A 26,177-nucleotide genomic window follows, 5' to 3' on the forward strand; every position below is an offset into this window, starting at 1 on the left:
CAGCAGGCTGGGGCACCTCCAACCGGTGCCCCCCCACGCACCTGCAGCCTAGGAGATGAAGCAAAAACCACCCCAAGTCATACTTTTCGTGAGAAGCAGCGGGCGAATGTGCGCTATCAGATATGTCCACAGTAGGAAACAACGGGACTCTCCCACCGGGATACCCGCAAAGCAGACCACCACCACACACAGGACCGCACATCCCAGCCGAGCGGGCAGCGGGACATGCTCAGTGCGAGCGGCGAGCCCCGCCCCGCCTGACCCGGATACAGACGGCGCTGTCTGCTCGCCGGCCCACCGAGGAGCGTGGAGCCGGGCCGGTCCTGCCACTCGTGTAAGAGCAGCGGTGAGAGTGGAGCGCCCCGGCACCGTTATGGGTCTGTGGTGAGCGTCCAGCACTGCTGTCTGCCCCACTGTTCCCTCCTGCCCCGCGGCCATGGCCCCTATGGGGATCCGCCTCTCGCCGCTCGGCATGGCTGTGTTCTGCCTGCTGGGGCTGGGTGTTCTCTACCACCTCTACTCCGGCTTCCTGGCCGGTCGCTTCGCCTTCTTCATGCTGAGCGAGCCGGCGGCCGGCGGGCCCGAGACTCCCCACGGCTCCGGCGCCGTGGACCTGCGGGAGCTGCTGGCCGTGTCCGTCCTGGCCGCCGTCAGGGGTGGGGAGGAGGTGAAGCGGGTCCGCGATGGCAACGACCTCAATGCCAAGGCCAAGGGGAAGACGCGGGAGGGGGCCGAGGAGCAGCTGACGAGCGGTGACCTGCTGTCCAATCGTAGGATGTTCTACCTGCTGAAGAGCGCCTTCCCCGCCGTGCAGGTGGGTGCCCGGCTCGCTCCGCTGAGGCGGGCGGGCGGGCGGCTGCGGGCCCGGGGCTGGGCTCCACTTAGCCCGCAGTGTGCAGCCCCGGGGTAGGCTGCTCGATACTGGCCCTGTAACGCCGTGAGGGCTCAGCCCTTTGCGGGGCGACACGTGTCGCCTCTCCGTTTTGTAACCGCCGACGGGAAACGCTGCCCTTGGTTTGCATTTTTCCTTCCCCTCTTGCAGGTTCTGTGGCAGTGCTACCTCATACATGTTGCCGTGGGTGCTGGGTTGCGGGGGAAGGGGTGGATCATGTGTAAGCGAAGCTGTGTGAGGCGAAACCGTGTGTTTGAATTGGTACGGGCATGAGGGGTGAAAAACACCGAGTCTAACTGTTGTAGAGTATGTGCTCTCTGGTTAAGGGTAAAGGCTATTTCATAGTGCCAATTCTATGTGTTTATTTAATTACGTGTTTATGGTGCTGTAACTAGGAATGCTGTTATTTTTGTAATTATTCTTCCTGATAGTTGTCATTCCCACTTTTAAGTTACGGGGAGAAATGATTAGAAGTTTGTGGTTTAGGAGCATAGTGTTATATTACCTGAGTTCTTAGCTCTGGTGGCTTTGGGCCAGCAAATAAACCAATGGCTGTGTCACGCTGTGGATCACTGCCTACATGAGCAAAATAAATTTACTTTTCTTTCTTAGGTGCATACCTCTCCCTGCCCTCATGAGCTTCTCAAATCTGAGTCTACCACCTAAGGTTGCACCCAAACCAGAATTGTACTTTGAGGCTTTGGGGGTTTTGTTGACTTTGTTACCACTTTCGCTTTAGTGAATGGGAACTTCTCTGCAGTCTCCTGATGTTACAGTCTAGTTTTTTACTGTCATTTGAAATGGATAGCAAACCCTAGTTTTGGATTTAAAAGGTGACAATTGCATGCTTTTTCTGGACAGGTAGTGTAGTTAAGTTTACTTTTTGGTTAAGTTTAGTTACTACTCAATGAGTTTTCAGTGGTTGCTTTAGAAGTTCATCAGGGTGTTGTGTAGGTCTTTGATGCTTTGGTTTTTAAATGTTGTAGAGAATCCATTTAATATAATAACTAAAGAAAACACCAAATTCTTCAATATTTGAAATAAACTTGATATGTGATTAATCTTCCTCAACAGAAAGATTGTGAAGGTTATGTTCTGAAGATTGCTGGATTACTAGTTAATAGCAAGTATTGTCCCCTGTTCTCTTTTGTTGTTCAGTGTCCTCACAGAGCTTGGTGTTCCAGCATGCCTGTATTGCTGCCTGAAACCTGTACAGTTTCTCCCCTTCCGCAGGTGGAGGGACTTCATTAGATACGAGAGTTGTCTATTCTTCTAGAGAAGGCTGGGGCTTTGGTCTAGGCTTGAAGAGCTCAGTGAACTGTATTGCCTGTTCCATGTCTGGCTATGTGCATAAATTCTGCTCTGGTGCCTCGGATGCATAGCAGTGACAGTCTGACTTGCACGTCTTCCTCTCAGAGGGTGTTGACTTTGAAAATCTACTTTTAAAAAACTTTGGTACTCCTTTTTTATTTTCCTTGCAGTTAACTTTTGCAGCTGGTCTTTAAAAGTAGATAGTACTTTCTGAAGTGCAGATGTGTTCTCGAACATAGTGTGAGGACAAAAGTGTGTGTGCACATCTGTGGAACTGGGGGAAAAAAAAAATCAGACATATGTTTTTTCTTATTTCATTCTTCTCCTGCCACTGAGCTTGAGCACTGAGGATGACTGCGAAGAGTTTGTTTGACAAATCTTTCAACTGATCTAGTTATTCAATCTGACAGATCAGCTCTGGGATATTTGGTATTCTGAGTACATGATCTGGATAGTAACAGCTTATCTCACGCAGCGTTTAAAAAATATCCGCTAAGCTGTATGTACTGATAAGACATTCTGCTTCTTTAAGTCTATACTGCAATGAAGATATATTCGTAAACATTTGTCCAAAACAAAATAACACCCTTTTATATAATTTTTTTTTTTTTTTTTTGCTATATTCATGTGGCACTATATACTCCTGAGGTGTAAAGACAAGGTCTCATTTCAATCTGCAAATCCTTCATGTGTACCTGCAGCACAACACAGCTAAAACTGCAACTGCCTTATAGAACAGACCTGCTGCAGTTTTGGTTTGAATAGGAGGATTACAGAGGATTTCCTGAGACACCTTTCATGTGAGGCAGTATGAAGCCGCATCTTGTAAGAAGCATTGTACTTTCTGCAGCCTTATCCCCTTGTACAGACTGATGCTCCAGAATAAAAAACATTGCTGAAGTGAAATAAAGCCCCTCTTCTTGATACAGAAGGTGCTGCTAACAAAGGTGTCAAACAAAATTGAAAGAATTCCAAGAGTAAACTTATGTAAAATGCTGATTTACTCACATAAGTAAATGAAATAAGTGGAGTCCTTGGTCTAACGGGGTACCTCAACATTTAAAATAGTGCCAAATATTGCAGCCAGGAAAAAAACAAACTGGCACAAAAAACAAAGTGCCAAATATGTCTATAATGCAAAGGAAATGTGGCTTTGAGCAACCTGGTCTAGTGGAAGGTGTCCCTGCCCATGGCAGGGGAGTTGGAACTAAATGAGCTTTAAGGTCCCTTCCAACCCAAACCATTCTATGGGCCTCTAAGAAATAGCCATGGCTTTCCAATGTTTAAAAATAACCAGGGGTAGAAGTTATTTTACTGAAATAAGCTGAAGTCAGTGAGAAGCCTTGGTTTCCATGTATTGTGCTGCTGGATGTAAAAAGGGAAAGCGTGCAAATGGTCTGTCCGAAGCAGATTTTCTCATAAGGTGTGATTATTAAGAGAAGATGGAAGACTTAGGCTTTTCACTTGCAAAAGCTGACATAAATCTGGAAAGAGTCTTACAATCCTGACAGTAGTGATTTATACAAAAACTTTTAAAATCTGAGGGCAGGAAGAGAGGGGAAAAAAAGCACCACAGCAAAGAGCATAGAAAATGTTTTGTTCTTTTACATGAGGGTACTGAGTCTACAGAGGAAGAGGAACTCCACTGCTTACATCACCTGCTCTACTTGATATAAATAGATGGATTTGCATCAGTTCAAGACTTGTTATAGCTAGGTTAGGTAAGACCAAAGAGGAATGGATCAATTCTGTTTTATCATTGTGTAGTACATTGAGTGGTGTTGGGTATTGTTGTTATATCCCTCAGAAATAGGCGTGAGAAAGATAATGGAGGAAGGGACAATTCACTTACTTCTAAGTTGGGTGTTACCCAGTGTTGTCTGATCACAGTCAGCATCCAGCAGTGCTTATTTGCATGCATCTTCTATGCAGTATAGTTGTGCAGTTGATTTTAAAATACATTTAATGCTAAAATATGTGCAGTGGTTTCCCTTGATAAAGTCCTGAACTGCAGTTACAAGCTTGTTTGTAGAGGTGTTTACTTCTTTGAAGAGGTGTTTACGACTTCTGCACTACCTGTGTATTGTCCTTGGCTATTTGTTTGTCATGCTGAGAATGAGTTAAACCTCTGATCCAGCTATAATCATCCCCTCTGCTCCTTTTAATTTTTTAAGTTCATAGTTATCTTTTTCTGGGTTATTTTGCTGCTTTCCTGGTTGGTTCTCCTGTTTATTCCTTGTGCTAACACAGCGATGGTGCAGTAAGGACTGGGATGGGAATCTCCCTGGGATTAGGGAGATGCTTGAGTGGGAAGATGGGACTGGGGAGGCTGTGTTTCCAATTTCAGTTAGAGTCTGGCCAGAAGCACTGTAATGTTCTGCCCAGAAGAGCTTCTCTGAAGAGATGATTCATGATACCTGGGCTTCAGCAGCATTACCTGGTAAAAGAGCTTCTCTCAGCACCACACATCAGGGTCTTCCATTCTTCTAACACTTGTTAGCTTGTCTAGGGGTCAGTGTCAGGAGCTTGATATTTGTATATATCCAAGGTAAAAATATAAAATAAAGGTTATTTAGGAATACCCTAGTTCAGTTAACATTGTGGCTCTACCAACAGCCTGTTCTGGCACATCTGAAGGAGCACCTCTTCTTGCTTATAAAGGCAAGAGTGATTGATAGATGTGATCCTTAAACTAGTACTTTGGCCACATTCCCTCTTTCTTCTGACTGTGAAAAAAAGCCCTAGCAATTTTAAATTGGTGAAATTAAACCTCTCTCTCCTCCCCCCATTCTGCTATTTTGCCTGCACGCTGTACTAACATTATTTTCACAGGGTGCAGCCTTCAGTCTTATTTGACAGAATAAATGCTGCCCTATACTCTCATTTTGGGCTTATTTTTGACAAGTGCATTAGAATCGTAAAATTGTACAATGGCTTGGGTTGGAAGGGAACTTAAAGATCATCTAGTTCCATTGATTTATGTTCTGCAGTTGAATCAGCTATGTGTCTTGTTTTCTATTGTAAATCGTGAATAGAGAAATATCCTTTGTACCTTCTGGGATGTTTCTTGTGGTTTTTCTTTTTTTGGTTGTTTTGGAGTTTGTTTGTTTTGTTATTGTGACTGATGTATATCAAGTCTTCCTCTGTCCCAGTCTTCTGGCATCTTTTTATTGGTCTTGCCACTGGCCTGAATCTGAACGTTCTATCTCCTTGCCACTTAAGACAGATGATAAATACCTCATTTCAAGCTTGAGCATGATAATGCTGGAATCAGGCATCAGTGTTTGAAATGGAAATTTGAGAACATGACAGTTTTACTGTTAACGAGATTTTCTTCCAAATTAATTCCACTTCTTGAAAATTAATGTCTCCAAGCACTCCATTTTTATCAAGCTACCTGAAGTACTTTCTAGGTTTAAACATGCTGTTTACAGACTTCTGACCATAGTGCCAGCTATCCTACTGGAATTTCATCTGAGATGGCGAGCTCTGCACTTGATACAGATTCTGTGGGAAAGATAGCTATGTTAAAGAAGTAGGTTTGAAAACCAAAATGCTACTTAAACTTCGGAAGGATTTCAGTGCTTTGCTGAGTAAGTTCAGTAATTTGTTTGTCTCTTCATGTTGTGAGAATGGCATCTTCAGGTCTCAAAGTTTTTAACAAAATTAACATCTTTCTGACCCAGATGATCTTAGCAGCTGCCAACAGGTTTCTAAGTAAAGTAAGAAGTGTAAATGTTAATCCGAAATCTCAGGAGTAGGTGTTGTCTGGAGATGCATCTCTCAACATGGTTTTTAATTGATGTTAGATGACTTACTGGTTCTCTCTACACAAAATGAAATTAAAGCCTGTAACTTTATGTTAATGAGTTCTGTGATTATCAGATGTAACTACAAGTAGTTTGTTTGGCTTGTGTGAATACTGGGGGTGTTTGTCAGTTGAGCATCTGGAGATTCGAGTTTCTCAGTAGTATAGCCACTCACAGTGCAAGTTTTCTCAGTGTTATTGTATTGGTAGGCTTCTAATCTGGCTTTATTTGGATGTTTTCTTAAACTGAAAAGTAGTGTTGCAACTCTCATGACAAGCTGGTCATCCCTTTCTCTTTCCTAGACTTGCATTTGTATAGAACTGAAACGGAGAATTTTGCCATCTATGGAAACAACTTGTGTGAGCTAATGAGTGAGTGGCTTTATTTCTTTTGCTGGGCTTAAATTCTAGTTGTTTCTACAGATTACTGGTGGAAACTGAATTCTGTGATCCATGCTGATTCCCTCTTGCATTTTTTGTTGTTTTCACCAACTTCTATTTGTCATAAACCAGTAGAAGCAGGGTTGTCATCTGGTACATCTTTACCATTTATGAAAACCTGTTTAACTCTGCTTCCTGCTGACTTAATGACCAAAGCCACATAAAAGTTTTGATAAGCACTAGTTGAGCTTTTTGGCATTTAGGCTTGTCCATACTGTTCTTTGCATACCCTATGATCTTGTTCCTGCATGAAGTGGTGACTTCTTGTCATTAAATTAAATGAGGATGTAGTTGATAGTAGATGGAAACTTCTGTCTATCTGGACTTCCATGCCTTGAAAAATGCATGCGTCCTTTATCTGTATTGTGGCATTATTGTAGAAGTAGTTGTTGTTTTCATTTCAAATCAATGACAAGACCAGTGGGTTTTATACATTTTATTATTTTACATACTAGTATATTTTTGTACCTGATACATTTATATACAAATATACTTTATATTTTTATTAAACTTTATAACCTTTTAACAAGCAATTTACTTAGAGAACCATGTGATTTAAGCAAGGTGCTCTCTATACTTTGATAACAAGATTTACACTGCTAAAACTCTTTGTAAATTGTGCCCTAGCAAGAACCTTTTTGAAAGGCATGAAGAAGATCACGAGTAAAAGCTCATTTTTTCATTTCTAATGTGTTGAAGTAATCATAGAATAGTTAGGGTTGGAAAGGACCGTAAGATCATCTAGTTCCAACCCCCCTGCCATGGGCAGGGACACCTCGCACTAAACCATGTCGCCCAAGACTCTGCCCATCCTGGCCTTGAACACCGCCAGGGATGGAGCATTCACAACTTCCTTGGGCAACCCATTCCAGTGCTTCACCACCCTCACTGTAAAGAACTTCTTTCTTATATCTAAGGAGGAGAAGAACCTTTTCGAAAGGAAGCAGCTGTCTTTAAAAATGTCAGTGTATTGAATAAAAATAGAGTTTTTTACTATACTGGCAAAGCTACTATTCAAATTGTTCAAAGCTTAAAGGCATTTTAAACTTAAAGGAAGTGATATGTTGATTTCCAAGTTTGCCGCCTTTTCAGTGTCAAGTAGCATAAGCTTTCAGGAAGCAGCTTTTTTTCATAGTGAAAACTGCTGCTTTTTGCCCCAGATTTGAAGTTGGAAGGGAGGGATCATGAGTGGTCCTGGCTGCAGGTGAGCTAAGTCTTGGTGTGAATGTGAGTCTGTCCTTCTGTAGCAGATTCTGGAGTCCTGTTTTGTATAAGTTAGATACTTTCGTTGGTTATTGGAAATACAGTGCTTTGACCTCCTCTTGCTCTCCTGGAGAGTGCTCTCCTGTTGTGCTTATTTATATGTCCTGACTTGTTGAGGGGATGTTTACATTCAGAGGTTTTGGCATCTGGTTCCTTCACACAACTTTGTACGTACAGATACTGTGAGAAGATGAGACAGCTTTCACCTCTGATACATTTGAGAGAAAAAGCAGAGAGAAGCTGAGCAAGCGGAGGTAAAACAGTTGGACTTGTAATGTAGTGAGTGTAAGGACATGTCACTCTTCAGAGCAGCGCAGTAACAGTGGTTGAAGGTGCGAGGCATGAGGCTTGGCTTGCAAGTGGAGGAAAGCCCAAAGGCTGCTGGATGAACTGCTTTCCCCTGAGTTGTGACATCTCTGAAGCACAGTCAAACAACAGCAAATAAAGTATAGTCCTGTGCAACCCCCTGGTAGGTCAGTACACCTTTCAAGGTTGCTCCGGACATTAGTCCAGAGGGTGCATATAAGTGATAAAATATTTTCCACTGTTTGCAGGGGACATCTCTCAGTAAGCCTGTAAGAAGCTATCATAACCATTGTTGGTTTATTGTTTGTAAATGTTTGCATTTGCTTATTTACTTCTGGCCCTCCAATCTTTCCTCCATCTCCTGATGTGTGAGTATAAATGGTGAAGTTTGAATCTTGGGTATGGGTCATGTTTACATTGTGAATCACTGGTGAAGGGGCTGTGTACGTTGTGCAGAATTAATGTCCTAACTAAACAGAAAAACAAAGTCAAACATCTATTCATGTTTTACTAACGTTCCCCTGTACATGCTGTTTTGTCTTGGCCTCCAAGCTTTTCGTTTTCATGGCCCCATTCAAATCAATAGACTTACCATTGAATCATAGAATCATTGAATGGTTTGAGTTGGAAGGGACCTTTAAAGTTCATCTAGTCCAGCCCCTCTGCAATGAGCAGGGACATCTTCAGCTAGATCAGGTTGTTCAGAGTCCCATCAGGCCTGACCTTGAATGTTGCCAGGGATGAGACATCTACCACTTCTCCAGCCAACTTGTTCCAGTCTCCGTTTTTGAAATGTGATGCCTGGAATACACTTATATTCTGACTAGTGAGTATTACCTTTTGTTGTTAACTAAACTATGGGGTTTGTTTTGTGTTTTACCTTGAGTAGCTTAATTAGTGTTTCTTTTTGTATGATACAGGCAGGATAGTATTTTTGTTCTTGTTTTGTTTTCTATTCTAATAAGACAGCACTGAGACTTGGGTTTGAGAGGACTTTAATTATCAGATGAGGATATTGACACTCTTGGGAACAAAGAGCTGTGCTGTCTCATCTTTTTCAAGATATTGGATTATTTGCTTATTAGAATACAAAATGAGTATTGGGCTGGATAAGAATGTGGAGAAGGAGGGGTAGTAATACATTTAAATAATATTCACATACCACCAAGCACTCTAAGAAAAGCATTGCATTTGCATGTACAGATGTTTATTAAAAAAATGTATTTGAACAGAAACATTTTTTTTTTAGCATATATATTTTCAGTTTAATTTATCTTTAATGGGTGAATTCAAAGGCAAAACTACAGCTGTGTCCTACTTTTTCAAACCAGCAAAAAGCCTGAGTTTGTTCATCTCACCATGGACAAGTAGCTAGTATTCAAGAAGGTTTGTTGGGTGATGAGCTGCCACAGAGATATCAGGAAGGTGCTGGTAGGGAGTAGCCCAACACAGGACAAAGAGCCACTGTGAGGTTCCCTGAAGTCTTTACGTAGTCAGGACTGCTGGCTGTTTGTTCAGAGTACTGCATCTATCGACACAGGTTTGTAATACACTCGGGTTGCTTCCCATGTCCCTGAGCAGATCTGTATTCCAATCACCAACATACTGGAGGAGAATGTTTTCTGTGCGAGGGGTTTCTGAAGGCTGGGAATGCCTGGGTGTTTCAGAAGACACACCATTGTTGCCTGATGTTGCTGTTGGACCTCTGTTGTGGCTCTGATGAGCAGCATCCGTCGTCCATTATGGGATTCCTGCACCTCAGAGGCTTGTTTTGAGGAAGCTTTGTGCTGGCAAGATGCAGTGAGACTGCCTTGTTTATGAAATAATTGTTTTTGTTGACCTTTCAGCAGTATTCCGTTTACCAATTTCTGTATATTTTATTAAATCTCAGTGTTTGGTGCAGTTCTCTGTGAGGAGGACTTTCCCTTCAACAACTGCTGGTGTTGGTGAGAAGCTTACAGAACTTCCCGAGATGTACTTTTACAGTTTACAGCTGTTAGGTGGCTAACTCAAATAGCTATTTATTTCTGTCTTCTGCTTGCTGTCTCAAGTTCTGGCATGATGGGTTGCTATCTAAATCTGACTCTAAGAGTATGCAAAGTTATGTATGTGATAGCGAGCATGCAAACTTTATAATTATTTACACCAACGTTGCAGTTTAATAGACTCGGAGTGTCTTGTTTGAAACATTTGGTGTTGTGACTGGCTTTCTGCCATCACTACTTCTAATTTCTGAGTGAAGATTTGAGAATGCAGTCAACTACACATCATTTCAGAAAAGCTTGAAATGTAAGGTCGTGGCTTCTGGAGACTTCTAGCAAGTGAGAATGACAAGTTGGAAGAGAACATCTTATTAACACAAAATCATATTTTCCAGGTGTATTTTCATGCTTTAAAAATAAAATAGGAGGGGGGAAAAAAAAGAGAAGTTCCCGGTGTTAAGGGTTGGTAGTTCTCTCTCAGGCAACTCTGGCTTGCAAAATCTAATAATGTAGTTTCCTAACAATAAATAAATCTAATAACTGCATTGTGGTGGAATGGCTATGAATTTCTACTTGGACTATAACTTTTGGAGTATTTAGCCAAGGCTACAGAGTAAATGGCCATATGAATGGAGGAAGAACAAGTGACCCAGTTGTGGGGTTTTTTTAATTTTATTTTCCCCAGATAACCCTGCAACCTTGTTGCTATTGTCTTCTCTCCCTCCCCCTTCCTCCCCCACCTTTCACTTTTGTTTTATTCTGGCAGATTAATCATGACTGTTGAGAGAGACCTTCCACAAGTATTACAAATGCTGCAGCATCATGGCCACCACTACAAAATTTGAACTAGTAGGAGGTCTTTCTCTGAAAGCAGTGCCTTTCAAGCTTCAGTCTTTTAATTTCAGTGTACTGTAACAACAGGTTTAACAAGATATTCTTCTTTTGAGGATTGGTTCCAACTCTTTAACTTTTTGGAGGCCTCTTCCTTCTGTTGAGGAAACTTTTTTTTTATGGCAGTGCGTAATGTGCTGTAGTGGAACTTAAACTGCCTGAGGGCTGTGTTGGGGCTGCCAAGTCTGTGAGACTAGTCATCTTGACTTTGCAGGGCTGTTTTCCCAAGGGGAAAACACAATCATCGGGTTTATTGTATAGTGACAGATGTTTAATTTGTAAATGTCACGGCAACTTCAAGGTCTCTGTGTTTGGCATACAGTGCTTCAAATACTGCTTTTACGTGAGAAGACAGCTATGATGTATGGTTGGAGTTGCTGCAGTTCTTCTTGCTTTTTTTGAGTTCTCTTGGAGAAGATGGCCCTTAACCCTCTGCGAATAACTTGTTACAGCTGAGGTGCATGATATCTCTTGTCATGCTGTGAATTGTGTAAAAAGCATGCTGATACAAAGCTTGTAACATTCGAGTGTAACCTGATTGCTTCTTTATTTTCATTGTCTTTCAGTGTCACTTGCCTGCAGCATCTGTAATAACAAGTTGTTTTAGTCAGAGGGCATTTACCTGATTTAGCAGATACCTGAATCTGATCTACCTGTCTCGGCTCCATCTGTAGCAAGTAAAGGGAAATTGGCGCTTCTAGGGTTGTAGACACATTGTATTCTGTGTGTGCCTGCTATTTTGCCTTGATTGGACATCAGAGCTAGTCAGTTTGGCGTCTCTTTAAAGGTGGCTTCCTCTAATATAATTATAAAGTTAGCAAGAATAAAAAAGCTTGTGGTCCTAATATTCTGTAACATCCTAAAAGTCCAGTTTGATTACACTCAACTTAAGACATACAACCTATGTATCTAAGCCATAAGCATCTTTGTCCTATTGAATAATTAAGGGAGTTATGCATTTCTGAAGGATTCACACAGGCTGAAGCTTGAAAGGCATAGTAGCAGTGATTTCCTTTTTATTGGCAGTAGGAGGAGTATAGAATACTGGTCTCCTAATGTAACTGAGGTGCTAAAAGTAAATGGGATGAATTTTTTACCCTCTTTCAATTTAAAACCATTCCCTCTATAAGTTCACTACAGGCACTTATAAAAAGTCCCTCTCCAGCTTTACTGTAAAGCCCCTTTAGATATTGGAAGGCTGCTCTCAGGTCTCCCTAGAGCCTTCTTCAGCCTGTCTTCACAGGAGAGGTGCTCCAGCCCTCTGATCATCTTCATAGTCCTCCTTTGGACTTGCTCCAGCGGGTCTCCATCCTTCTTATGCTGGGGACCCCAGAGCTGAATGCAGTACTCCATGGGGGAGTCTTATGAGAGTGGCATAGAGGGGCAGAATCGCCTCTTTCGACATGCTGGTCTGTGCTGCTTTTGATACAGCCCAGGACACGGTTGGCTTTCTGGGCTGCAAACACACATTGCTGGGTGATGTTGGGCTTCTTGTCGACCAACATCCTGAAGTCATTCTCTTCAGGGCTGTTCTCAGTCCATTCTCTGCCCAGCCTGTATTTGTGCTTGGGATTGCTCCAACCCACATGCAGGACCTTGCACTTGGCCTTGTTGAACCTTATGAGGTTTGTGTGGGTCCACTTCTTGAGCCTGTCAAGGTCCTTCAGGGTGGCATCCCTTCCCTGCCGTGTGTTGACCACACCACCTTATTTTCCATGTGCTTTGGCATAGTTTCCAGGAGTATCTTCTCCATGATCTTGCCAGGCATGGAGGTGAGACTGACTGGCCTGTGGCTCCCCGCGTTTTTCTTTTTTCCCTTTTTAAAAATGGGGGTTATGTTTCCTCCTTTCCAGCCCATGGGAACTTCACCAGGCTGCCACGACTTCTCAAATATGATGGATAATTGCTTGGTAACTTCATTATCCAGTTCCCTCAGGAATGCAGATGCATCTCATCAGGTCCCATGGACTTGTGCACCTTTCTTAGACGGTCTCGAACCTGATCTTCTCCTACAGCACGCAGTTCTTCATTCCGTCAATCCCTGCTTTTGCCTTCTGCAACATGAGCAGTGTGGCTAGAGCTCTTGCCAGTGAAGACCAGGGCAAAAAAGGTCATTGAGTACCTCAGTCTTCTCCATATCCCAGGTAACCAGGTCTTCTGTTTCATTCTTGAGAGGGCCCACATTTTCCCTAGTCATCCTTTTATCACTGACATACTTATAGAAACTTTCCTTGTTGTCCTTTATGTCCTTAGCCAGATCTAGTTCCATCAGGCCTTTAGCTTTCCTAACCTGATCCTTGGCTGCTCAGACGATTTCTCTGTATTCCTCCCAAGCTACCTGTCCTTGGTTCTGCCCTCTGTAGGCTTCCTTTTTGTGCCTCGAGTTTGTGTGGGATAAGCTTAATGTTCATAAAGTATCTGTACACTTCAGTCTGCATCTACTGATATGTATAAACGGAAAAATTAGAGTGCTATTGTATCTGTATATACCACATGATTCTCCAAAACGTTCTGTAGTCTTTGAAGCAACTGCATTTAATTTTTGTTTCTAAAAAAATTGCAATTCATATTGCAAGAATGTTCAGTAGGAAAAACTGCAGCCAAAAAAACAGTGTCCAGCTGTGGTATGGTTCACAATCAAATTCTGGATTTTGCTTTTCCGTTGCTTGTTACATGATGGTAATAGCTTGTGAGTTGCTGAAAAATCACTAATTCATGTACTTTTAGCTGGAATTGAAGGGAGAAAGAGAAGATGGGAGCAAAACTAACTTTCCTGAATACCACAGTGACTGTATCTGATAAGTTAATGCAACTGCTTTTGTTGTTTTATCATAGATAAACTCTGAAGAGCGTGTTGATACAGCTGATCAGGAGACAGTCTCTTGGAATCGCAGTATTCCTGAAGATATAAAACAAAAAATACAGCCTAAAGAGGTTCCAGCAGAAAGTGTTACTGTCTGGATTGATCCATTAGATGCTACACAAGAATACACAGGTAGCTGATTCTTGTTGACAAATCATGTGTGTAATTCTGATGTCTGCCTTTTATACTGGAGACAAAATAGTAAGTATTTAAAATGACATCTCTTGCTAAAAGTGTGTTATGTCAAAGCTTTGACAGTGTGATTTAATTGTTAAAATTGCATAACGAAATCTCTATATTTATCAGACTGGAGGGTTTACTTTTATATATTCCAACTCTGAAATGACTTTGGTATTCCTTGCAACTTGCAACTAAGTAGTTGCTAAAATAAATTATAACTGTCATTTATGGTTTCTGCTGGAATTATATGCTTCTGTATTTCACTTTTTACTGTGGGAACACTAAATATCTTGGAATGTATTTTGTTTGTTTAGTTAAAGGGAATACTAAGTAAGTATTCTATGCTTGGTATTAAAAAAAATGGTTATAGTTTTTCAAAAAAGCATGCATAATTCAATCTTCCCCTTTTTCAAATGTTTTAAGATCCAACTAAAGGTCTTGATGATAAGTACAGCAGAACAATCAGAAAAATGGGGTTTTTTTTTTTTCTTTTTTCTTTTTTTCTTTTTTCCTTCAAATATTCCATTGATACAATCACCTTTTCTGGGGAATGTTCTTTGGTGTTTGAATTATTAGCTTTGAACCAGTAGAGGATAGGAGGTGCGGCAGAGAAGGGAGAATATAGTGGCACAGGTTTCCATGAAAATACATGCTGCATAAGACATAGCTGTTAGCATTAGATCTGGTAGTATAGGTTACATCTACTGAACAGGAAAAGTTGCTGGAAAGCTGAAAAGTTTTTTGAAAACTTCAAGGGTTGTTTGAAGATACAACAAAGTTACATAATTACATAATTTTAAGAGGCAGAATGTAGGCTTGCCTTCCAAGAACAAAATGTCTGTAATGTTAGGTCTGCGTTCTTTCTGTGTTGCTGGCTGTAAGGTTGCTCACTTTCTTGTTTTGCCCACAGAGAATCTTCGACAGTATGTCACGACGATGGTTTGTGTGGCTGTAAATGGTAAACCAGTAATAGGAGTGATACACAAGCCATTCTCAGCATATACAGGTACTTTTATGCCTTCACATATTTCCAGCATCTTCAGTCATAGTGTTAATTAAAATGTTAATTTAAATTAGTTAAATGAAAAATTTAAATGATGTCTGAGAGAACATCTGTAGGTATAAATGAGAAAATAGTACCTGGGGCAAAAGAGTGCTGCTGCAGACCTCAGAATTAGAACTGCAGCTGTGTTATGTGCTGTAAAACCACACAAAGCAAAATGCTGCCCCAGCATAAAAATGATGAACTTAAATTAACTGAAAATATGTTTAAGAATTAAGATCTCTGCAGAGTGCTTATAGCAACCAAAGAAAACGAAACCTACACATAATGACCAGTCTTATGTGTGCTTTTAGTCTTTAGCAGAAGAGTGTTTTGCTTATTCAGTAGAACTTGCGACCATGACATTATACCCAGGAGCTGGTTTTTATTCAGTGTGAATAACAAAATTGATTAAAGATCTTAGTGGCAACTGTTTGTATGTAACAGGCAAGGATGTCTAGCATAACCTTATCAATTATCTGACATGCATTTAATGCCACAACTGTGAACTAATTAATTCTTTAGTATTAATGATGTATTGGTGAGCATGGCTGCAAGTTTGGCAATGTGTATACACTTCTGAAAGCTTCAAAGTAGTTTTAGTATTTGCATCTTGCTATATATTTGAAACGAGAATTTCTGTTCTTGTTTTCCCTTAGGCAATACTGACCCCTAGAGTTGTGAAGTTATGCAGTAGCTCTGGCACAGAAATGAAGTCTGAATAAATGCCTTTTTTCTTTTGTTCTTTCCCCACCCCCCCCCGGCCCCCCAGTGTTTTGTGTGAAGTATTTTACTGTCTTTAAATATGAACTTGATTTCCAGTCATTTAAGTGTGTGCTGTATTCCAATGTGCTCTAAGAATTTATGTTTTGGAACATACTTTTCTGCATATCAACATCTATCTGACAAAACGTTTTGGGTTTTTTTTAGCACTGTAATTTTGAGAATATATCTCCTTCAATAATAGTAAAACATGAAATGTTCAGACATGGCATCAGATGAGATGCAGTGAATTCTGTCATTCTGTGTGATGAGTATTCATTTCCCAAGCTGGAAATGACAATATGTTGTGAGTAGGTTTGTTCCTAATAGTACCAGACAAATACAAAGCAATAAAGGGCAGTCAGAATTGTTATTACACATAGCTCAGTTTGTTGCCATACAATCTGGCCCTCTACTGAGATGCAATTGCTGGTTAGTCTGCTAAGTAAACGTCAAATTAATGGTTAGGGGATGCCACCTATCGAGCTTGGCTTTGAACCTCATAATGAAACAAGTGGGAGGTTGTGTGTTCTAAATCCAGTCCTCCAGAACACACCAACAAATGTTTTCCTTAGTATTACTATCCTCCTGAGCTATTGCCTTGCTTAGCATTACTACCCTTTGGAACAAAATGACTCAATAACATTTTTGCTATCTGCTTTGATGGGTAGCGGGGCTTCTTGTCCTTGTAAAAGTATTGTTTGTGAAAATATCGGATCTGTTTCTGACTCAAAGCCATCCTTTTAACTTTTGTGGCTTTCCAGTTGCAAGTTCTAAATAGTACTACTTGGGATTTTACACTCTTGCTTTCTTTTTAGGGAAGTATTACACAAGAATAGTCCGGCATGGGATAATGCTGTATGCACAGAAGTGTGTATGGGGGGGGGAGGGGATTTCACTTTCTCTTCTGCTTGTGTGCATATGTGGGCATGTACCCCTTCCTTCTGTCAGCCCTAACTTTCTCTTGTACAGTAGGGAGAGAAATTAAGTCAGAAGCATCAATTCCATTTTCTCAGATAAGTATCCTTTTATCTTTACACTTAACAGAGATCATATTTGTTAATCTTAACAGAACTTTTTTTTTCTTGTAGCCTGGGCAATGGTGGATGGCGGGTCAAACATAAAAGCTCGTTCTTCCTACAATGAGAAAACTCCGAGGATTATTGTATCCCGCTCCCATGCAGGAAAAGTTGAGCAGGTTGCACGACAGACATTCGGAAATAAAACTGTGATAATCACCGCTGGTGGAGCAGGTTTGGTTCCTTGAGCATCCTATCCATTTTACTGCTTCTGAATGATTTAGCGGGACAGCTGTTATTAGACAAAAGAATATAACTGTGGCATCTCGTCTTTTTCCTCTTACATTTTGTTATTCACATCTCTAAAAGCAAGCACTTGACAATAGGGACACAGGTTATTTTCCTGCATTTAGAAGCTTACATGCAAATTTGGTTCAGGCTTTAGACTGTTCACAAGTTAATATTAGTGTATCTAAGCCTGGACCAGCAGTGTTACTGAGGTCCTCTTTCTGAACACACTGTGTGTTCACTGAAATCACCGATGCCTCTGTGGAGGAAAAAGGGTTGTGTAACCACATACAGGATCATGGAAGAGAATCTAATGGTTGTTAGTTAAATAGTAGTATGTTTAATCAAAAACTCTGGGATTTTCTTAAGAAAAAGCCATTAAAGTTTGGTACTATTTCTTGCATTTATGTCAAAAGAGAAAACTAGTGTCATTGAAGTCCGTTTTTATCTGCCTCGTACTCGGTCCAAACAGGTTTTAGCATACTTTTTGTAACTCTACACAAGATCCTTGTGCATGTTACTGACAAAATGCAAATATACGAGGCACTAGTGTGAAGCAGTAGCTGTTAAGCCTCAGAAAAGCCACGCAAAATTCAAATTTTATGGAAATGTATCTTCTGTGTCTTTAATACAGAAAGCTAGGGCTCCTCTGCAGATTGTTTAGTAAAGAAAATTCTTGCATAGGTTCTTGATGATTAATCTAAATGAGTTTTCTTACGATGAAGTGAAAGTGTAACTAATTATAGCTGATCTTCTCCAGGGCTTGACTCTGTATAAGAAGATAAAACAAGGGTATTGGTTGAACAGTTGAAAAATTGAAAAAATTCCACAAAAGAAAGAATACTATTCTGACCAACGAGTGTGTACTGCATAATGTATGATAAAAGGGAATACCCCGGGCTGAGTTGCTTTATTCAAGAGTAGTATGTGCATCTTCCTTCTATTGTTAATAAAAAGCCAGGAAAGAAAAGGTAGACTAGCATAATACAGAGGTTGAGAAATAAGTAAGTGAATGTAAGAGCAAAACTGTATTGGAGTTTCTGGTCTTTTAATGCCTCTCTAGATAAGTCTATGTAGCATATTGGTAAAGGCTGTCTAAAAATAACGTGTCTCCAATACCCAAGGCTTTAATTGGGGTGCAGTGGAATTGGGGGATGGGAGGGAGTGTTCCTTTTTCAAATTTTTTCTACAGGTCAAAAAGCAGATAAAGTTTGTTTGGCATGATATAATGAACTACATCACTTTCCTAAATCTTGCATATGCATATTATTAACACTAGTACATTTGGCCTTTGTGGAGAACAGGAAAACTTGGGTTAACCTTTTTTTTTAACCTCTGCCCATTTCTTCTAGGCTATAAAGTGCTGGCCCTCCTTGATGTGGCTGAAGAGAATCAAGAAGAAGCTGATGTATATATCCACGTCACCTACATTAAGAAGTGGGACATATGTGCTGGAAATGCAGTGTTGAGAGCATTGGGTGGCCATATGACCACCCTCTCTGGTGAAGAAATTAGTTACACTGGCTCAGATGGCAATGAGGGAGGACTTATAGCCAGTATCAACATGAACCATAAAGCACTAATTGAAAAACTTCCAGATCTGGAAAAAACATCACACAAATAAACGTGACTGATGGAGAAGTGCAAGTCATGCTTTTGTGGCCTCCAAATGCTCTGTCTGAAGAAGCAGGTGTGAAAACCTGCTGGGAAAGATGCACAGCAGTTTGGTGTGGGTTTGGGGACTCTTATAATGCATTGGGTTTCTTCAGTGGTGGTATTTAAAAAATAATAAAATAATAATCAGAAGTAGGAAGGGGACTGACTGCCTCACACCTCAGTTTCCATGTTTTACTTTTTTTCAGACTGTTTTCAAGCAGTTCTTATACTGAAGGTGCATATACAATATATATTGTTGAATGTAGGTGAACTAAAGAAAAATCCAAATTTATTCATAAGTAGTTCTCACGGGAATTTCTTGGAACCTTTTACATCTTGTTACTGTAGTTGTAGCAATTCCATAATGAATTAGGTAGGAAAAAAGGTTGATTTGTATAGGCATCTGATAACTCTGGACAATTTAGCAGAAAACATGATCCTGTGTTCTGTATCCCCTGAATAGAAAGCACAAGAAGGTTGACACATTTATATGCAGCAACGGTTTATCTTTGACAGTGCGGCCCTCCTTTTTAAGAGGGGGAAAAAAAAAGAAAAGAAAGAAATGTTCTGTACTATTTTGACTTTTTTCCTGAAGATGTAAACCAGTTTAGTTCAGCTAGATTGTGAATATCAGTGGTTTATTAATCAGTGTAATTATTTCCATACACCTTTTTGAAAGAAGGCAGCGTTTCCATGTATGGTTTTGAACAGTTACTTCTGGTCCTTCATTTCTGCGTAGTGTTGAAGATGCATGCTGGACTTTTCTGTATTGTTGGACTTGTTCATCATTCGGTGTTTGTGCCTATCGAAGCTGCCTCTTCCTTCAGTACCTGTTTTTTTGTTTCTTTTGTTCCATTGGACAGAGTTATATGGAATGAGTTTAACAGAAATAATAAGTTGATTGGTTGGTTTTGTTTACAACATGACATAAAACCCAGCAACTTTTCTACAATCCCCAAAATAACTTTCTGTCTTTTTAGGTTAAGGTGCACTCTTTTCTGCAAAAAGCTCTTGAGCCATCCCAAGCAGCTTGCAATTACTTGATTTGTGGTACTGTATATAGAGAGAGACCATGTGAATGTGAATCTGTTTAAGCAAGTTTTTGAAGAACATGTGCTTAAAGTACAGCAGTGTCTGCAAAACTTTACCAAAAAAGTTTGTCAATCCGGTATATGCAGAACAGAGCATGGGCCCTTTGATATCAAATGAGTTTGTTGCACCTTGAAAACATGTGGACGTCTATCTGCAAAAATGTAACCATCTGTATTGTTCTCTGCATCCCTCTGAAGGGTTTCAGAAGGTTAAAAATATACCTGTTATTTGAATTACCAGTAGGTAAGCTTCCCATCTCTCTTCGAAAGCTAAAATTCTTAGTTAATACAGATTCTTTCTGTTCAAAGTTTATTCAGTACAAGTTTAGGCTGTTTAAACCATATTCTTACATTACTTTCATTTGAATTTCTTTTGTCATACTGCTGCTCTGATTAAAAAGAGGTTTTTCTCCTTATATTGGTAGCGGAGCATGTTAGATGCATTTTTTAACTTCTAGCTAATGTTCACATTTCCAAAAGACAGCCGCCTCAGATGTTGCATGACTACAGATGCAGACTTTTATTTTGTAAACTTACTGGCAAAGTAGACTGCAGCTTACTTAGTCCTACTAGCCTTTTGGTACGGGTAGTTTTTTTAGAGAACTCTTTTCCAAAATTGACACTGTTGCTGCTATTTGAAAATAGCTTTTATGCATGTAGATAATACACAAAGCGACTTCCACTTTTTAAATTACTATGTGCTGTGACAAATAAGTGAACAAGCCCTTTTTAAAAAGGGTCTGATCTATTTTGAAGAACTTGTAGAGCTTCCAAACCTCAGAAAAGAATAATAAATCCAGGCTTTAGTAATATTTTACAAGAAGACTGCAGCTTTTTTTCCTTCAGGCTGATTTAAATGTCTTAAAGCCTAATAAAAAAGAAAGGAACAGCTCTTCTGTTTATTAAAGAACACTGATTAAAATTTAAACATGAGAAATAGCCATAGTTAGCCTAGTATTAAAACCTAATTGTGTCACAGAGGTTGAATGCGCAATACTTAAATAGGCAATTAAAACAAAGTCTGTGGCAGGTTGTGGTTTTAGATTCAGGTTGAAATAATGTGTTAACTTGTGAAAATGTGCTTTTATTTTAGGTATGATTCTATCACATCCTTGCATAAGCTGTGATCAGGCTTGGCTTCTATATGAGAAATGAAAAATAAGATGTTACATATTGTACAAGGGTTTACTTCAACCTCTTAGTTGAAGGTGTAGAGCAGTAAACAAGTATTTGCCTAAATTATTTTTCCTTAGGAAGATAAGGTAGAGGGAGGAGCTTCAGTCCTACTTTCCTTGCTCTCATATGCTGGCTAAAATACCTGGTCTTCCATTGGGAAGATGTGTGCTTGTTTAGACCCATTTATATCCTAAATTGCTTTGTTGCAATGGATCACAGTGTTCGGTACCTTTCACGGGGGACCTTACTGCCCCAATCTTATTTTTTGTGAAAATGAAAGAAGAGTGAGAGTGAGGTGCTCAGTTAATTACTTCTAGTACAGCCTGAGCTCATACAGCTTTCCCACAGCTGAGGCCTAAGGTGGTGCTTGGGGTCTCCAAGTCTGCTTTAAAGAGGAGCTGCTTTGATGTGAGAATAGGTAAGAACCTGGTGAATATCGTTTCTGATGTCGTTTTACAACAAATGCAACTCTGATGCAGACCAGCAGTTCAAAAGTGCTTACTTAGCGCACATGTGCCAGTGCACTTCCATACTTGTTTATATAGTGTTAACACTCTATACCCTATTTCTTTGACTATGTTTACCCTCCATTCTAAAACATTTTGTTGCTCTGGCTTAAGTATTTGTTTGGTCCTAGCTGGATGTGGATGTGACTTAACCTTGTGCCCAGAGTGGTAGGAAATCATACTGTACCCATGTCTCATTGATGGGCTAGAACACTGTCCTTTACATTCTAGCATTTTCCACATAAAACTGTAATACCATTTTTAGGGATGCTACTTAAAACAGTTGCATGTGTAGGTGGGTCCTACAAAAGTATGTCTTTTCTAAAAATTTTAATTAGAAGAATTCATGCTATCATTGTAGCTCCAAACAAGGGAAGTAAGAGAATGTATTTAGCATTGATTTTCCAATGGTGGATTTTTTGAGTGGCTATTATGGTTAAGGTAATTGCAGGTGAAATTATTCTAAAGCTGTATGTATTTTCTCTCTTTCATTCTGCTAAAAAGAGCAAATGGTAGGATAGATCATACCTCGTACTGTACCAAGAGTCCTAACTTGAATGAATGTTTTCTAAGTAAATGGATACAGAAATATAAAAGGGTTGAATATTATACTTACCTGGTTTCAAGATTAACCTTTTTGCCAGACTTTTACAGGTGGACTTAGATAAGAGTTGTTTGATCTGATCTGCAGAGCACTTAATATTATGAAAATATTTAACAGAGATGGCTTAGATGGTGAATTAACCATATAGGTAAAGCTGCAAAGTCATCTAGTGATGTTTCATATATTTGCTTTTAGTTCATGGTCATTAGAGTGGACAGATTTCAGGTGCGAGAAGAGGTTTTATTTAGTGGCCAGTGGTTGGAGATCGAGGGCATGGAAGGGAGTCAGCGCTGTAGTTCATCTCTGCTTTTTATTTATAAACAGATGTATCCCAGCATCTTTGTAGCATCCTGTTATCTGTTGGAGTTGTACAACAGCTGTGCAATACTGTGTAATCCTGGTTTAACAGTGTGAAACAGGGAGTCTGCATCCCCCAAGAACAGTGCAATGAGAAGTGACTGAGTGTTGTGCTGGGCCTCTTCTGTGTTACAACCAGCAGAGGCTTCGTGTTTCATTGTATTGTGGATGTCATTCCAGTTGTAGTTTCTCTGACGGCAAAACTGCTTTCGTAGGCTACAGTCTCCCCAGTTATGCCCAACCACTTTGTGGATCTGTTTTCTAAAGTAAAATAACTTTCTAGAGAAGTGGAGAGGAAAGAAGCAGATGGCTGTGCTGGAAAAAATGTAACAGAGAGCACTTATATTTGTTTCTTGATTTTTTTGTGGTTTTTTTTTTTTTTTTTTTTTTGTTTGTTTTTATTATTACATTGATAGTTCCACTTCTTCTGCCCTTCAGAGATTAGATAACTGTGCAGGTAAGATTTAATGGACCACAGATAAATGCTTGTGGCATTTTATGCCCACCTGGGATGAGGGCAGGGGCCACTGCCTCTAACCAAGGAGTGCCTGAATGGATGGCTTCCTGTCAGGCTACTCACAGTGAGCCTTTTTCAATGTTTTGTTGTAGAGATTTAGGCCCTTTCCCACAGACTGTTACAGATTTGACTTTGCCAAAATATTAATCACAGTCTACTTTCTGACCTGCTATCCTCAATGATAAAAAAACTACATAGTAGCCACTTCGTGGTAATGTAACTTGCTGAGACAAGACTGAGGTAACTAATTTATGGACTCAAAAGATTGCGTGACTTTTGAACCACACCTTCTGTATGGCAGCTAGTATGAAGTGCTAGGCAACTGCCAGTGTCTTCCCACCTCAGATGCAGGTCATGCCTCTTGGGTGGTATCAAGCAGCTGTTGAAGCCTTATACTTCATGATTTTCAGATGCCACACCATCTCTTTTAGCTCTTCTGACAGACGTTCAGGAATGCTCATAAAATTTCTTCTGGAGCCAGTAGTTAGCCATTTTCCCCTCTTTGCTGTTCCTCATTTCTGTTGTTTCACAATCCTTACTCCTTTGTTAGTCCATGTGGACAAGAAAAATGAGAGATCGGAGGTAGAGGCAGTCCCAGAATGAAAGAACCACAGCAGTAAGCTACACAGTTTATCCTCAAGCTGTTAAGGTTTGGGACCAAGGTCTAAGGTGTTGATCCTACCAGAAGTAACCAGTGCCAAGAAAATAAAGGCAACTTGAAGAGAAGTTCATGTGATTGGTCCTACTGAACATGTAGAAAAGCTGAAAATAGACTAAGGAGAACTTAAACTCTAAAGAAAGTAAGAGAACAGCTGCTCAGTGTAATGTTAAAAGCATTCAGCGTTTCTTTTCCTCTGGGTGCAGAGCTTCGTTGTTTATGAATGAGGTTCCATTGGCCCTCCGTGAAAGACCTGATTTTGTTGAAGTCAGTAATAGCATTCGCACGGCATTCAACATGAGCAGAAGCAAGCCAGATAAAACATGAACAGTAAATTAAGCTAAGCTCTGAAGAGCTCAGCTTCTGCCAATAGAGCAAACAACCTGGGTTGTGTCAAACTCGCGAGAACTTGAAAACATCATACCAGTATCTCAAGGTTTTAAGTCTTTCAGGCTTTTTTATGGTCTACATAAAAAATATGGGAAGAGAACCCACTTTCAGATAATACTGTTTTCAACCCCAATTGTTCCTTACTTGTAATTCACAGTTCTTTTTCTCCCCAAAGGACCAGCAACACTGGCTGTTTTCCTGTTATCCCACCAAATTGTATTAGCATTTTCCAACTGTGTGCCAAATTGAAATAAAAATTCTATAAATAAACTCTTTGAAAATACTGGTCTGTGAGGGTGTTTTCCTATATCTTGTGTTTCTGATGGGTATTTAGTGGGGTTTTTTTAACTCTTTCCAGTAATGCATCTCAGCAGCTTCTCTACATCCATTGTGTGTGCATGACTTTCTGTTTGAGGGTTTATTGACAGGTCCAGCCAAGTTCATGATAAAAGTGAAGATCTCCACTGTTTTTGTTTTCATATGTGTGTTTTATTGTGAAAGTTGGTGGATTCGTGTGATGGAACATGAGTGCTTATAGATCCCCCTTTTAGTCTTGTTCCTTGGATCTGAAGAAGTTTTCCTTCCAATACCATTGCCAGGACTCTTCTTTGATTATGTTACTTCATTCTGCATGAAGGGCTCGTTTCTATGAGAACGGTAGTACTACGGTAGTAACTGTACCATTACTAGCTCTTTTTCTAATAATGTGCCACTCTTCTGAAGTGAAACCATGCAATAAGTTCAAAAATGCTTTAATGTCCCACATCAGTATGACGTTTTGGGCTGGGTTTGCGTGCAGCTTCAAATGTGGTTGTTGTCACCTCTAGCAGTATAAACAAGACTGGATGTGCAACAGAGTTGTGCGTCATCCTGGCAACGTTGGCCTTCACGTGCTTTGCTGATTCCCATCTTTCCCCAACTATGAACAAAAATTGCCAGGCAGCCTCTGTGCCAGCACAGTCCGGTCAGTATTCACAAAAGCTATGTTTTAGCATGCCTAAAATTGTGCTTTGGCACTAACACTGATTGTACATACTGTGAAATACTTTCAGACTTCAGAACAGGGTGGCTGCATGTAGGCTGCTCTTTAAATGTCCTAGGATTTTGCAGACTACTGAACTGTGCCTGGGAAACTGACTGAGATGGAGCTGGTTTGCTTAGGCCAAAAACGTGCTGGGGATTATGTCGTAGTACTGGCAGTTGAGCTATGGAGTCCAGGATCATCCTGGACAGTACAACTGGCTTGTATTGATACAGGCAATGTATGCCACAGGAGTTACACATGGATGATTTGAAAACCCTTGTTGATTGTATGTGGTCTAACCACATAATCAGTGTGGAGTATTTGGCAGTAATTGGGAGCAAAAAGTGTCTGTTGTAATGCTCTGAAGAGCATTTTGGGGAAGGAACAACGCAGAGGAGCAGGGATTCTTCCCATTTTTGAAAGGTGTGTGTGAATGAAAATGCACATTTGCATTTATCAGTGACACATTTTCACAACTGCCTTTAATGACACTGTGCAGCAACCTGCACAGCCCAAGTGGCAGGCTTGTCTGAGGAAAGCATAGCGTGTATCTAGTTGTTGTTTCCTCAAAATCATAAACCAAATTTGTGTCTCCCTTTTGTTTGTTGAATCAGCTCCTCAGATGTATTGTTTGACACATTCTTGTTTTCTTTTTCATCTTTTAGGTGGCCATGTTGTCCATATGCTATTCATAAATGCAAGCTAAAATCATTAAAACCTCTGTCAGTTCAGTTAAAATCATGCATGTCTAAGAACCATTTGCATGTTGCTTGCTTTGTACAATCGTAAGACTGTCCTGGGTAGACTTCTCGTCTGTTGGCACACAGACATCCTGCCTCATGGTCCTCAACTCCAAATGTCTGTTTTTCATGGTAACTGCAGAGCACTGTTTTTAACTTGGTCTTTTTAACTTGGTTGCTTAAAGGCCTTCTGAGAGTTTCTGCCAAAAGAGGACAATTTCTCATCCCCAGACTGGATACTTCTACTGCAGAGGATGGAAGTTTGACCTGGCACCACTGGCTGGTACAGAAGTGGTGAAAGCGATGTCAGGCAGCTGGGAGGGGGCTGTGGCAATGCTTTGCAATTGGGTCAGACAAACTGGAGTGAGTGCCCATCAGCTCTGCTCCAGGCCTAGGCTTGGTAACCCTTT

The 26,177-nt window shown here is 40.4% G+C and overlaps 1 protein-coding gene across 1 annotated transcript; it reads left to right on the forward strand.

Annotated features, from left to right (window-relative positions):
* The first annotated feature begins 228 nt into the window (after positions 1-228).
* BPNT2 (3'(2'), 5'-bisphosphate nucleotidase 2) lies at positions 229-24,286 on the forward strand. The gene is made up of 5 exons (XM_030498128.1): positions 229-814; positions 13,730-13,889; positions 14,848-14,943; positions 16,833-16,994; positions 18,401-24,286. The coding sequence occupies exons 1-5, from the start codon at positions 437-439 to the stop codon at positions 18,670-18,672; spliced, it is 1,068 nt and encodes a 355-aa protein (XP_030353988.1). The 5' UTR covers positions 229-436; the 3' UTR covers positions 18,673-24,286.
* The last annotated feature ends 1,891 nt before the right edge of the window (positions 24,287-26,177 follow it).

Source organism: Strigops habroptila, chromosome 1 (assembly GCF_004027225.2).
Source record: "Strigops habroptila isolate Jane chromosome 1, bStrHab1.2.pri, whole genome shotgun sequence".
Taxonomy (NCBI): domain Eukaryota; kingdom Metazoa; phylum Chordata; class Aves; order Psittaciformes; family Psittacidae; genus Strigops; species Strigops habroptila.

Coding starts and splice junctions, on each gene's coding strand:
- BPNT2 (XM_030498128.1), top strand. CDS start 437: ATGGCCCCTATGGGGATCCGCCTCTCGCCGCTCGGCATGGCTGTGTTC. Junction 14,944..16,832: donor GCCATTCTCAGCATATACAG/GTACTTTTATGC, acceptor TTTTTCTTGTAG/CCTGGGCAATGGTGGATGGC. Junction 16,995..18,400: donor AATCACCGCTGGTGGAGCAG/GTTTGGTTCCTT, acceptor CATTTCTTCTAG/GCTATAAAGTGCTGGCCCTC.